We start from the raw sequence: 14,048 nt of genomic DNA on the forward strand, positions 1-14,048 counted from the left end.
TATATATATAAAAGGAACGTAAGACATACTTGCATAATTGTTGAGATCAAACTGTGACAGCGCATCTACTTTTTCTTTGGGTTTTTTAGGGCCTGATTTGGGGTCTTCTCTTTTTTTCCCTGTGGAATCTTTAGCGTTCTTTTGTCCTGTACCATTAGGTGTTCCTTCCTGATGGTGTACAGAGCTGCCATTGACGGGATCGACAACAGCTGTGCCTGCAGACTGGTCATCAAATGGCCTACAAAAAAATAATCTGAGTTACTACTACCTCCGCACAACCGAACAGAAGAAAAACGATCACTGGCAGTTTCTAAAGTTTAACCTAAGAAGAAACAGCAGAGGCTAGAGCACTCTTAACTCTAAAACCAATAAGCTTTAGGGACTTTTGTAGAGTACAACTTCACTAAAACTGAGCTTCCCATTAAAAGAGGTAGACTTTCTTTCCAGGAATTAAATTCCAGAATTCCAACTGTGCCCTGAAGGTTCTTATTGTGTTTATCATAGTATAAATAAGCTAATCAATATGCTTATAGCAGAAAATTCCTGTGATCCAAGCTAATCCAAAGTATTTGTTACTGAATCTCTTCCACACAGGGCAGCATATGAAAAATTTAAAAAGCGTTCTTTTTGCACTACATGTTTGTTTTTTTTTTTAAAGTTCAGATACATAAACGTTAAGCATACAAAACAAAACTTTTTTTTTGAAGATTTTATTTATTTGACAGAGAGAGGGGGATCACAAGGAGGCAGAGAGGAAGGCAGAGAGAGAGGGAGAAGCAGGCTCCCCGTGGAGCAGAGAGCCCGATGTGGGGCTAGATCCCAGGACCCTGAGATCATGACCTAAGCTGAAGGCAGAGGCTTAACCCACTGAGCCACCCAGGTGCCCCCCCCAAAAACACTTTAAATATGGAAATAATTCACAAACCAATAGCTTTTATTTCCTATCAAATTTTATTCTTGCATTTTTTTTAATTTATGAAATTATATCATGGAAATGGGTTTACAAATTCATTTTCATCTTAGCCAGTAGCATCACTTGAGATAAAACTTAATTAAGTGCTTGACATAAGGCATGAACTCAAACATTTAAAGAATAATTTCTTCTAAATGGGACTCTTTTAAAAGATTTCAAAAGATTAATTACAATCAATAATTTATATTTCTGTAGATTCAAAGTTATTACCTACATGACACAAAAGTCTTGCTAAGTTGTTGAGATCTACATTACATAAAAACCAGATCAAGATTTCCCCTGGGGGAGGGCACCTGGGTGGCTCAGTTGGTTAAACAACTGCCTTCGGCTTGGGTCGTGATCCTGGAGTCCTGGGATCGAGTCCTGCATCGGGCTCCCAGCTCCACGGGGAGTCTATTTCTACTTCTGACCTCCCCTCTCATGCTCTCTCTCACTGTCTCTCTGGCAAATAAATTAAAAAAAAAAATTAAAAAAAAAAAAAAAAAAAAAAAGGATTTCCCCTGGGGTGGGGGGGGAAACAAAGACTTCCGTTGAGTGTTACTACTCAAAACTCTAATACAGTCAATAACTACATTGTAACTACATATGCTATCCTAATTCTTTTGGCCTTTCAAAGAAAGGTTCAGGGGCGCCCGGGTGGCTCAGTGGGTTAAGCCTCTGCCTTCAGCTCAGGTCATCTCAGGGTCCTGGAACTGAACCCTGTGTTGGGCTCTCTGCTTGGCAGGGAGCCTGCTTCCTCCTCTCTCTCTGCCTGCCTCTCTGCCTACTTGTGATCTCTCTCTCTGTCAAATAAATAAATAAAATCTTTTTTAAAAAAATAAAAATAAAGAGAGGTTCAAATTCTGTGTTAAGAAGGTACTCAGGAGGGACACCTGAGTGGCTCAGTCGATTATTAAGCGTCAAGTGCCTTCGGCTCAGGTCATGATCCAGGGTACCCGGGATCAAGCTGCACATCGGGACCCTTGCTCAGTGGGGAAGGCCTGCTTCTCCCTCTGCCTGCGCTCCCCCTGCTTGTGCTCCCTCTCTCTGACAAGTAAGTAAGTAAAATCTTTAAAAAAGAAAAAAAAAAAGGTACTCAGGAAACACAACTAGTTGCATTATTTCTCTAAACTTTTTCTAAGTTATCAGAAAGCAAAAATATTTTCGTTGATGGGTGTGGTGACCTGAAATGCTAAATATACTGCAACTAACCAATGGAGATTAATACATTACCTGAATAAATTATCAGCCCAGGATGCAAACCTGGGAATTTGATCAAAACCTAGGGAAACACCATAATAATAGCTGTTCACTATATACCACGTTAAGTTATGTAGTTCACAAACAACGTATCTTTAATCTTCACTAGTTTTTAGAAATACGATTATTTTCTCCCATTTTACTAGTGAGGAAGCAGAGTTTATACAGGCAGTAAGTTACCAGAACTTACATTAATAACTAGCCAATATATGAATGAAAGAATGAATGAACAATAACTAGGCACACTGCTACTGTAATTTTTCCCAATATTAAAGAAATTAATAGTTTACCATAAACAACATTTTAATATTTAAAAAAACAGACCAAACTTTAGCACAGTTTCAGAAAATTGTTTAAAAATAAATCCAAGAGTCGGGTGGGGGGGTGTGCCTGGGTGGCTAAATGGGTTAAAGCCTCTGTCTTCGGCTCAGGTCATGACCTCAGGGTCCTGGGATCGAGTCCCACATCGGGCTCTCTGCTCAGCAAGGAGCCTGCTTCCTCCTCTCTCTCTCTCTGCCTACTTGTGATCTCTGTCTGTCAAATAAACAAATAAAATCTTAAAAAAAAGAAATCCAACGGTATTTATGTTACTGGTGGCCTTGGTGGCAGTTCTGGGCCTCTATCCAGCTGGATCATTTACTGTAGCTGCAACTCAAGAGGAAGATAAAATTTATTCTTAGGTTCCACATTCACTTCTAGCAACCAGTACAGAGTGACAAAGCATATGGTTAAAACGTATTCATTTAAGTCCCAGAAGACAGCTAGGAGCCCCAGAGTTTTGCAAAGAGAAACTGAAAAAGGAGGGCTGCTCATTATTAGTAAGATGACTTACCAAAAACAAACAAACAAACAAAAAAAAAACACCTCACCAAAAGGAAGACACTGTACAGGTCCCTCCCCAGATGTATACATTCTCCCAAAGCTACAAATTCTTAAGATGACTCTTCTGGAAAAGGTAACTTAGAAGGCAAAGACTCCTGAAACCCATTAACCTCTCTCACTCAAGCACCATTACTTTGAGAAGAGACAAAAAACTTCGGGGAGTCCAATGTCTGGGGTCCTCCACACAGACTGGCTTCTTGGCTCAGTTCAGCTTTCAAGTACGAATGCAATTAACAGCGAAAACAAAGTACTCACCCTCGCTTCCCACTTTTTGATGGTGGACCACTTCTCCTTTCATTCCTAGGACCTGAGAAATTCCTTCCGGATTTGGGAGGACCACTGTTGCCACGCCGATTCTGGCGATCTACACCAGGCCTCTGGCTAGAAAAACTTCTCTTTGCTATTTCCCTTTTTGGAGGTAAAACATTCTCTCCGGCCTTTGTAACTGCTTGTGCATTCAAATCAGCATTTTTTTTCTCATCTCTCTCACGCCTCTCATTGAAATCACTGCTTTCAGAAGCTGTTTCCCATTCTTCATTTGCCTGATCTGAAGAGTTCTGGTTAGATAAGTCTGGTGTCTTGTTCCCAGAAACATCCCCAGCAGGATGAACTGGTTCTTGAACCACATTATTAACGGGGCCATCTGTGGGCACTGCTACCTCGCTGGTCTTGGAAGCAGCCTCTCTCTCTCTCAGACGTCTAAATCGGGGTGGCTTATCCTGCCTCGGAGGTCGGGTAGGACGCTGTCGTCGGGGCCTTTCTCGAGCTGGGTCAAATTTTCGCTCGAATTTTGGAGGTCGTTTATCTGCTGGTATAGGAATAAATTGCTCATGTCTTCTCGGTGGCTCTCCGTCATCTGGTTTAGGAGCTTCTGTCTGTCTTGGGTTCCACTGATTGTCCCTATACGCAGGTCTCCGTAAGGTGGAAGGGCGAGACGGCCGGCCTCCAGGATCCCTTCCGCCACGTCTGAACGTTCCCCCTCTGCCTCGCCGTGTCGGCTCTCCTTTGGGAAGGAAGCCTGGTTTAGATTTATCATCATCCCTCACGTAAGGCTTTTCTAGAGGTCTGTTATCTACTCGGATGTGATTTTCAGGCTTGAAAGAAGACTGAGGCTTCATAGGCTTTTTGTTTTCAGACCGCTCCTCTCTTTTGGGAAGTTTACCTTTGCTTAAACTATCCTTGTCGCTAGCACTTTCATGAATCTCACTGTCTGTGTCGGTCTCGGAACCCCGCTGTCGTCGTCTTTTAGGAACAACTTCAAAATCAGAGCTCTCACTTCGTGTTTCACTTTCTTCTCTCTGTCGAAGAGGTCCTGAGGGCACATGCTCTGTCCGTGGCTTATTGTCTCTATACTGAGGATAATCTCGAGCGTGCCCTCTCCCACCCCGGCCGCGCCCTCCGTAAGAACCTCTATAGCTTCGGCCTCTGGAATAGTATTCACCCCGGCCTCGACCTCTGTATCCTTGATCTGGAAACCAATCTCTATCTCTAGCTTCTTTCCAATAGGTCCTAGGGGGTAAAGTGGATTCTTTTTTAACTGCGGGTCTGGAATCTGGTCGAGGCCTCTCTAAAACAAGGTCTTTGCTACCGAGTTTCTCAGGCTGTTTTTCTTCTTTAACTGCTGGTGCTGGGACAGTTGGCTGGTTTACAGTTTTAGCCACAGGCTCTACCTCAACACTACTTACAGGTTCCGAGGGCTTCTCAGCATCTTGAGGTGGCTTTTGAACCACAGCTGAAGCTTCTGCTGAAGGTAGTTTCTCCAGTTCTGGTTGAGGTGGTGGTGGAACCGACTGTGGCTGAGCCGGTGCCGCAGGCGGTGGGACTGGAGGAAGAGGCTCTTTCTTTTCAGTCTTTTCAGGCTTCACAACTTTTTCAGTGACCTTTTCTCCCTTTTCCCCTTCTTTCTCCTTCCGCTGCTCTCGCTCCTCTTTCATATCCCTAAGTATAGGTTTTTTAATGGGACCTGATCTTCTCACAGGCCTATCGTTACCTTCTTCTCTTCTGTTGGAGCTTGGCCTTGGGCCCCAACGAGTTTCTGATTTAGATTTATATAGTTTTTCAGGTTTTGGTCCCTCTGAAGAGCGTATAAAGCCATCCTTCTTTGGTTTTTCCTCTGTCCTTTCTGCTGGTTCCTTTGAATCAAGGCATCTGCTGGTTACTTTAGGAATGCTTGCAGATGGGTCATTTCTTTGCTCCTCTGATTTTGGGGTATGGTTAGATCCATGGGAAACACTTCTTTTCCGGGCAGGCAGGCTTTCTGCAGCCAAAATCCGCTCTTCCTGAGGAGTGGCTATAGTTTTTTGATCAGGTGTATCAAAACAAGCAGACTGATTATTTGTGTCAGTATGACGAGGTCTAACGTCTTCCACAGATCTGCTTAAGAACTTTTGTGCTTCTGTCTCACTGGATTCTCTGACAAAGTCTGCTTTTGGATGAACCTCTAATTGACTATGTTCTACAGGATAAGCAGCAGTAACCTGTTCCTGATCCCGTGGGGCTTCAGACCTAAAAAAATGAGAATATGAGAATTCAGAAGCATAACTACCAAGACAAGCCCTTTCTCACAAGTGTACAGCAAAATAATCCCTCTAATTATAAACCACAGATGGATCTAATCATAAAAACAATTTAAAAAGGATCCTAATCTTTATGCCTCCTTAAAAAGTTTAGTGCAGCATTATTCGCAATGGCTAAGAGGTAGAAACAATCCTCAGTGTCCACTGACAGATGAATGGAGTAAGAGAATGTGGTATATACATATAATACAGTGTCCTTTAGACACTAAGAAGAAAATACTGTTATATGCTACCACATGGATGAGAACATTATGCTAAGTGAAATGAACAAGCACAGGACGAACACTGTAGGATTCCACTTATATGAGGTGTATGATGTAATCATCCAAGCATAAAGTAGAATGGTGACCGCCAGGGACTCGGAGGAACAAGGAAATTATCGGCTACTTAGTGGGTATAAAGTTTCAGTCTTTCAAGATGAAGAAGTTCTAGAAATGTATTGTAAAAGCACCATGCTTATAGTTAATACTGTACTGAACACTCAAAATTACACTGACGGTAGGGGCCACATTGTGTTTTTTCCCTACAATTACAAATGAACTTCATTCCTTAGGAAAAAAAAAGAATGGAAGTTAGGCCATGCTGATCATCAATCAAGACTAGTAATTCCCTTCTATAATCAAAGAGTACACTACACTACATTAGAGGAGATCTTTCCTCCCCGTAGAATCAGCGTTACAAAATATACTCGATAAAAGGGAAGCAGTTCTAAGTTTATGGTTATAAGTTACTACAGATCACCAATTATCTGCTTCAAGTTATCTCTGTAAATTAGTATTTGCCTTTACCTTGGCATTAGAAGACTACCATGAGGTACTGATAATCAAATGTCTACCATTTTTCATTAGTGGAAAACTGTATCAACACTTTAAGCTAGACTACATGTCAAATAGTAGAAACTTGCCAATTTTACATACAACACGGAATTTCAGTATTTAATTCAGTGTACAGAACTAGGTGACAAAATACTCTAATGCAGAAATGACAGAAAAAGCAAGCATGTCCAAAAATGAAATGACATAAACTAAAAGGGAGGTAATCAGATTTGTCACCCAGTCCTAAATCAGAATGATCTTCAGGGGCACTACAGTTTTCATTTTACCAGAATATTCAATTTGTATTAATAAATTTAATAATTACCTTGCATCCTCAGGTTCTTCTGTTGCCTTGGGAGTAGTGGCCTGCGGAGGCTCGGTATGAGGATAGGGATCCGACCCCCACATGACACGAGGTTCTGACAGGGAGACTGCGTGATCTCTGGCAGATCGTGCTATGTGCTCAAATGACTCCGAACTGTTCGCTGATCCTTCCATCTGTTCTCTTCTCATTAACGGCTTAGGAGGAATCATTCCTTAAAAAAAAGTCAGAAAAAGATGGGAAAAACAATCATTATACACATACTACATAGTATATATTACTCTACGTATTACAGTACACAATAATATATTATATGTACTATTGCATATGGTATATACCAATATTCTATTACTACAAATACTAATTTGGAATTCTATATTGGAATTCTATACTTGAGCTAAAGAAATCCTTTCTGCCAAGTGAGGAACTCAAGAAATGATCAATGAAAATTATACAAGTTTTTCTGTGAATGAAATTTTTACTGTTGCTATTAAACAGATTTAAGAGGGGGCGCCTGGGTGGCTCAATCAGTTAAGCTTCTGACTGTGGATCTCTGGTCATGATCCCAGATGAAGCCTTACAGTAAGCTCCTTGCTCAGCAGGGAGCCTGCTTCTCTCCCTCTTCCCCTCCCTCTCTCTCAAATAAATAAATAGAATCTTAAAAAAAGGTTTAAGAATTGAGGAAGCAAACAAAGCAAACCATAACAGCAGCCTATTTTTACTTTAAAGGAAAAAAATATATAATGCCTATAAAAATCAGGTAACATGTATGATAGCTCTATGCATGTTAATAAAAACATAGTGATGATTATACCAGTAGTGACAGATTTCCAGAGAAAATATTTCTTACAGATAATTCCATTAATGTAGTTTAACTAGTTGATCAATGCTATTTATTATGCCTCTTAAATTTTAAAATTGCAGTATAAATTTTGAAATTAAGACATGATTTTTTTTTAAGATTTTATTTATATGACAGAGATCACAAGTAGGCAAAGAGGCAAGCAGAGAGGGGCAGCGGGAAGCAGGCTCCCCACTGCAGGGGGAGCCCGATGCGGGGCTCGACCCCAGGACCCTGAGATTATGACCTGAGCTGAAGGCAGAGACTTAACCCACTGAGCCACCCACGCGCCCCAAGACATGATTCTTGATCATATTTTTAACACCCCCCCAAATTTTCCTCTATATCGTTCTGTTAATGAGTTATCTGGATTTATCCTGACAGATTCCATGCAACACTGCTGATTCATTTGTTTTCAGCTACCTATGTGAAAACTCAAGTATTTGGCAGACAAAACTGAAAAGCTGGAATACAGAAGACAAGGACAAAATTTAAATGCTTTAACACTTAAAAGAATGAAAACAATTTAGCAAATAACAGAAAATATTTTCAGACTCAAAAAATTTCAAAATATTTACAAAACAGAAAAGAACTAGTGTTTTGGTATTATCACACGTATGGTACAGTGTCTGGCACTTAACTACTCTGTGCTGAAAGTCACAGAATTTTTTGATTAAAAATCTAGGCACACTGGGAGCGCCTGGGTGGCTCAGCCAATTAAGTGTCTGACCCTTGATTTCAGCTCAGGTCACGATTTCAGGATCTTGAGACTGAGCCCTGTATTAGGCCCCCTGCTCAGTGATGAGTCTGCTTCAGAGTCTCTCTGTCTTATCCTCTGTCCCTCCCCTAGCCTATGTGTGCATTCTTGCTCTCAAAAAAGATAAATCTTTTTTTTTTTTTTTAAAGAAATCTTAACAACAACAACAAAAAATCTAGGCACCCTAGGGTGCCTGGGTAGGACAGTCGTTTCTTAAGTGTCTGGCACTTGCTCTTGGCTCGGGTCGTGATCCTTCAGAGTTGGGAGACTGAACCCGTGTCAGGCTCTGTGCTCACTGGGAAATCTGTTTCAGATGCTCTCTCCCTTTCCCTCTGCCCCTCCCACTCATGCGTGCTCACTCACTCTCTAAAATAAAATCTTTAAAAATAAAAAATCTGGGGCGCCTGGGTGGCTCAGTGGGGTAAAGCCTCTGCCTTCGGCTCAGGTCATGATCCCAGAGTCCTGGGATCGAGCCCCACATCAGGCTCTCTACTCAGCGGGGAGCCTGCTTCCCCTCCTCTCTCTGTCTCTCTGCCTGCCTTTCTGTCCAGCTGTGATCTCTATCAAATAAATAAATAAAATCTTAAAAAAAAAAAAAGAAAAAAGAAAAAAAATTAAAAATCTAGGGGCACCTGGGTGGCTCAGTCAGTTAAGCATCCAACTTCAGCTCAGGTCATGACCTTGGGGACTTAAGATGGAGCCTTGAGTTGGGCTCCCTGCTGGGCGGGAGTCTGCTTGTCTTTCTCCCTCTCCCTCTACTCCTGCTCCCCACTTGTGCACATGCACTCTCTCTCAAATACATAAATAAAGTCTTAATTTATTTAAAAATATTTAATATTTAAATATTTAAGAATATTAAAAAAATATATCTAGGCACCCTACTTTAAGTTCTTACTAGATTAGAGTAAGAACAGGAGGATGATGACCTGTGTAACCGCCAGTGAGCCACACATCAACGTCAACTCACCGGGATGAATGGGCGGAATATCCATGGCTGGTCTACCTGATATCATCCGAGGATCCATGTACGACTGCATCATGAGCCACCTGGGATCAAAGCCCATAGAAGCCAGATGCTGAGGGTGAGGCTGCATGGGCTGGTAGAGAGGTCTGTGTGGCGGAGGAGGGACCGCGCCGCTGGACGGCTGTGAAGGCACCGGCTGCGGGAGCACACCTTGCTGCTGCTGCTGCTGCCACTGCTGCTGCTTCATCTGCTCCTGAGAAAGCAGGATCCCACATCTTGAGATTTTAGTTCCACGGGACAAATCAACATAATCAATCGCGCCAGAAAATAACAGGCTTTTCTGAATCCCTCAGGGAAAAGAATTCCGAAGATATTTAACAGTGAGAGATGGTAAGTCGAAAGAACAAAAGATAAGTCATGACATTTATAAGTCATGACATTTTGGCCTTAAGGACTTAATCACGCATTAATTATACCGCAGAAATCATTCCCCAGAAAGGAAGATGGTGTCTACAAATGAGGCAGAAGAGAAAAAAACGACAGAAGTTTATGGTAAAACCCATTATCAACAACCTTTTATTAAAAAGGTAAAGAATTTCATGGAAAATTTTTGTGCTTTGTGTATTTTAGGTTTCATGTCAAACTACTTCTCAGACTACTGAGTAACCTTTTCAATCACACATACATGATAAAATGTTTTACTGTTACCTGCTGCCGCTGAAATCGAGGTGGTAAAGATTTCTGAAACTGTTTAAAATAACCAGATAACACAGCGGGTCGAGGCTGAGAACCCGATTCTGGCTCTGTTTCATGTGTCACTTGTGTGGTCTCTTTCTCACCGCGACTGCTATCTTGTCGAGTGAAAAGTGCATCATCCTCTGTCCAAAGAAAGGGTGAAAAATAACGATATTCACCTATGACGCTTACTAACATGATGTGTGCACTGGCATAAAATTATTAGAGATTTTTAAAAAGGTTAATGAGGAAGAAAGCATCCTTAACAGCCCAAAAAACTGTTCTGTACTCTAATACTGGTAGCAATCAATGAGGTTAACATTAAAGTAACAAAACCTTAGATTTCCTCAAAGCCAGGTTCTTTAGAGATCACAGGTCCAAGTACATTACACCAAAAATTTGTATTTGATAATTTGTGAATAGTAAAAAACATCAAATACTACCTATTTCCCATTGTTTCAATAGCTATTAATCCTGTCAATACTTACCTGTGGTTCACTAGGACTTATGTGAAAACCCTTATGGCCTAAACATAAAATATAACACAACAGTTTGCTTTTTAAGAAGAGACTATTATCTATAAAGAAAACTAATGAATCGAAGTCTGACAACAGTGATCATGGCTATCTTTAAACACATAAATTATTCTATGTAAAGAGTATCAAGAATGTTACCAGAAAGAACTATATACCTATTTATTTACCAACTAAATAACAATTTCTCATCCTAAAAAAAAAATAGCCATATTCGTTCTAGACAATGTCATTTGTCACAATTACAAAGCCAAGCTTGTTATAAATCCTCTTCTCAGAGAACTAGGGATGAATTTTATAATGAAGTTTATTTTGCCAATGTAAAAACCATGCTCTCAAGAATCACAAACCATATTTTCTTTCTTTTTTTTTCAAGATTTTCATTTATTTATTTGATAGATAGAGATCACAAGTAGGCAGAGAGAGAGAGAGGAGGAAGCAGGCTCCCTGCTGAGCAGAGAGCCCGGTGCGGGGCTCGATCCCAGGACCCTGAGATCATGACCTGAGCTGAAGGCAGAGGCTTTAACCCACTGAGCCACCCAGGCGCCCCCACAAACCATATTTTCTTATTGGCATTACATTCAATATTAAGAATGTTATAAAAAGAAACATAAAATATTGGAAAGAAAAGAGAGCTAGTAGGTCCAACACTTAAAAATCAGAAGTGCACATCACGCTGATGAACCTAGCTGAAGTTAAAGTGCCATAAAGAATAGAGAAGATGTGAATGAAAATAAAAGCACCATGAAATAATGATTAAAAAGAAAAGCATAAATAACTGGCGTAGACACGGCATAGACACAGTCTCGTCTGATACTTAAATTAATCACTGTATCACTGACAGAACAAGGACTAAAATGTGAATTTCCTTATTTTGAATCTATAGTCCTTTCTCATCTGTTAATGAGATTCCCTAAGGCTGATATTAATCATCAATATTAAGCTATGCCAATGGTTTTCACTTCTTTTTAAAAAAGATTGTATTTATTTATTTATTTGAGAGAGAGAGAGAGACACAAGTCAGACAGACAGACAGACACAGCAAGAGAGGGAACACAAGCAGGGGGAGTGGGAGGGAGAGAAGCAGGCTTCCCAGTGGGCACGAAGCCCTATGCGGGGCTCAATCCCAAGGACCCTGGGATCACGACCTGAGCCAAAGGTAGATGCTTAACAATTGAGCCACCCATGCACCCCTGGTTTTTACTTCTATGGTGAGAAATTTTACTTTGTTAGTATTATGAGCAACCTGTGCTTATGATAACAATAGCCCATTATCAGTATCAAATTATTTCTGCATACATTAATATGAAAATTTATGAAATCTGACAGGGGCCTTATCTCATTAAAAAAAGTTAAGGTAACATACTCAACTTTTTTAATAAAGAGCCAAGTCTGATGATGACTAAGTAAAAAATTAAAGGAAAATTTTAAGTAACTTTGTAACATAATTTCAAGCAGCATGATCTTGTAGAAAGACCATGGGTTTTGAGATTTAAAAAAAGTTTCAGCATTTCTGTATCAGGAAACAGACTGAAATAGAACTACCTTCTTTTTTTTTTGGAAGATTTTATTTATTTATTTGACAAAGAGAACACAAGTGAACACAAGTGGATGGAATGGCAGAGAGAAGAGAAACAGGCTCCCCTCTGAGCACCTGATGCGGGGCTCACTCTCAGGACCCTGGGCAGACACTTAACCTCAAGGTTAAGGTCAAGGTGAGGAAAAACTCACCTCAAAAAAAAGAACAAGAGGCCATACCAAAGGCTGGAGACCTAATTAGTACGGACATTGGTAACATGACAGATCTAGAGTTCAGAATGACAATTCTCAAGGTTCTAGCCGGGCTCGAAAAAGGCATAGAAGATATCAGAGAAACCCTCTCCGGAGAGATAAAAGCCCTTTCTGGAGAAATAAAAGAACTAAAATCTAACCAAGTTGAAATAAAAAAAGCTGTTAATGGGGTGCAATCAAAAATGGAAGCTCTCACTGCCAGGATAAATGAGGCAGAAGAAAGAATTAGTGACAGAGAAGACCAAATGACAGAGAATAAAGAAGCTGAGCAAAAGAGAGACAAATACTGGACCACGAGGAGAGAATTCGAGAGATAAGCGACACCATAAGACGACACAACATTAGAATAATTGGGATTCCAGAAGAAGAACAAAGAGAGAGGGGAGCAGAAGGTATACTGGAGACAATTATTGGAGAGAATTTCCCTAATATGGGAAAGGGAACAAACATCAAAATCCAGGAGATGCTAAGAACACCCCTCAAAATCAATAAAAATAGGTCCACACCTTGTCACCTGATAGTAAAATTTACAAGTCTTAGCGACAAAGAGAAAATCCTGAAAGCAGCCCGGGAAAAGAAGTCTGTAACATACAAGGGTAAAAACATTAGATTGGCAGCGGACCTATCCACAGAGACCTGGCAGGCCAGAAAGAACTGGCATGATATATTCAGAGCACTAAACGAGAAAAACATGCAGCCAAGAATACTATATCCGGCTAGGCTATCACTGAAAATAGGAGAGATAAAGAGCTTCCAGGACAAACAAAAGCTCAAAGAATTTGCAAACACCAAACCAGCTCTACAGGAAATATTGAAAGGGGTCCTCTAAGCAAAGAGAACCCTAAAAGTAGTAGATCAGAAAGAAACAGAGACGATATACAGTAACAGTCACCTTACAGACAATACAATGGCACTAAATTCATATCTCTCAATAGTTACCCTGAATGTTAATGGGCTAAATGCCCCAATCAAAAGACACAGGGTATCAGAATGGATAAAAAAACAAAACCCATCAATATGCTGCCTACAAGAAACTCATTTTAGACCCGAAGACACCTCCAGATTTAAAGTGAGGGCATGGAAAACAATGTACCATGCTAATGGACATCAGAAGAAAGCTGGGGTGGCAATCCTTATATCAGATCAATTAGATTTTAAGCCAAAGACTATAATAAGAAATGAGGAAGGACACTATATCATACTCAAAGGGTCTGTCCAACAAGAAGACCTAACAATCTTAAATATCTATGCCCCTAACATGGGAGCAGCCAACTATATAAACCAATTAATAACAAAATCAAAGAAATACATCGACAGTAATACAATAATAGCAGGGGACTTTAACACTCCCCTCACTGAAATGGACAGATCATCTAAGCAAAAGATCAACAAGGAAATAAAGGCCTTAAATGACACACTGGACCAGATGGACATCACAGATATATTCAGAACATTCCATCCCAAAGCAACAGAATACACATTCTTCTCTAGTGCACATGGAACATTCTCCAGAATAGACCACATCCTGGGTCATAAATCAGGTCTCAATTGGTACCAAAAGATTGAGATCATTCCCTGCAGATTTTCAGACCACAATGCTCTGAAGCTAGAACTCAATCA

The 14,048-nt window shown here is 40.5% G+C and overlaps 1 protein-coding gene across 13 annotated transcripts in view; it reads right to left on the minus strand.

Annotated features, from left to right (window-relative positions):
- PRRC2C (proline rich coiled-coil 2C) overlaps positions 1 to 14,048 on the minus strand; it is a 100,974-nt gene that overhangs the window by 34,757 nt on the left and 52,169 nt on the right. For 12 of the 13 annotated variants that reach the window (XM_080824240.1, XM_080824234.1, XM_080824243.1 and 9 more), the window contains exons 13-17: positions 10,078 to 10,247; positions 9,373 to 9,622; positions 6,811 to 7,021; positions 3,350 to 5,599; positions 30 to 238 (exon numbers count right to left, since the gene is read on the minus strand). In XM_080824240.1, coding sequence (XP_080680366.1) covers positions 30 to 238; positions 3,350 to 5,599; positions 6,811 to 7,021; positions 9,373 to 9,622; positions 10,078 to 10,247 — 3,090 coding nt within the window. The remainder of the gene's footprint in view (positions 1 to 29; positions 239 to 3,349; positions 5,600 to 6,810; positions 7,022 to 9,372; positions 9,623 to 10,077; positions 10,248 to 14,048) is intronic. The other variant, XM_080824244.1, reaches the window with a different exon arrangement.

The sequence above is a fragment of the Martes martes genome, assembly GCF_963455335.1.
Source record: "Martes martes genome assembly, chromosome: 15".
Lineage (NCBI taxonomy): Eukaryota > Metazoa > Chordata > Mammalia > Carnivora > Mustelidae > Martes > Martes martes.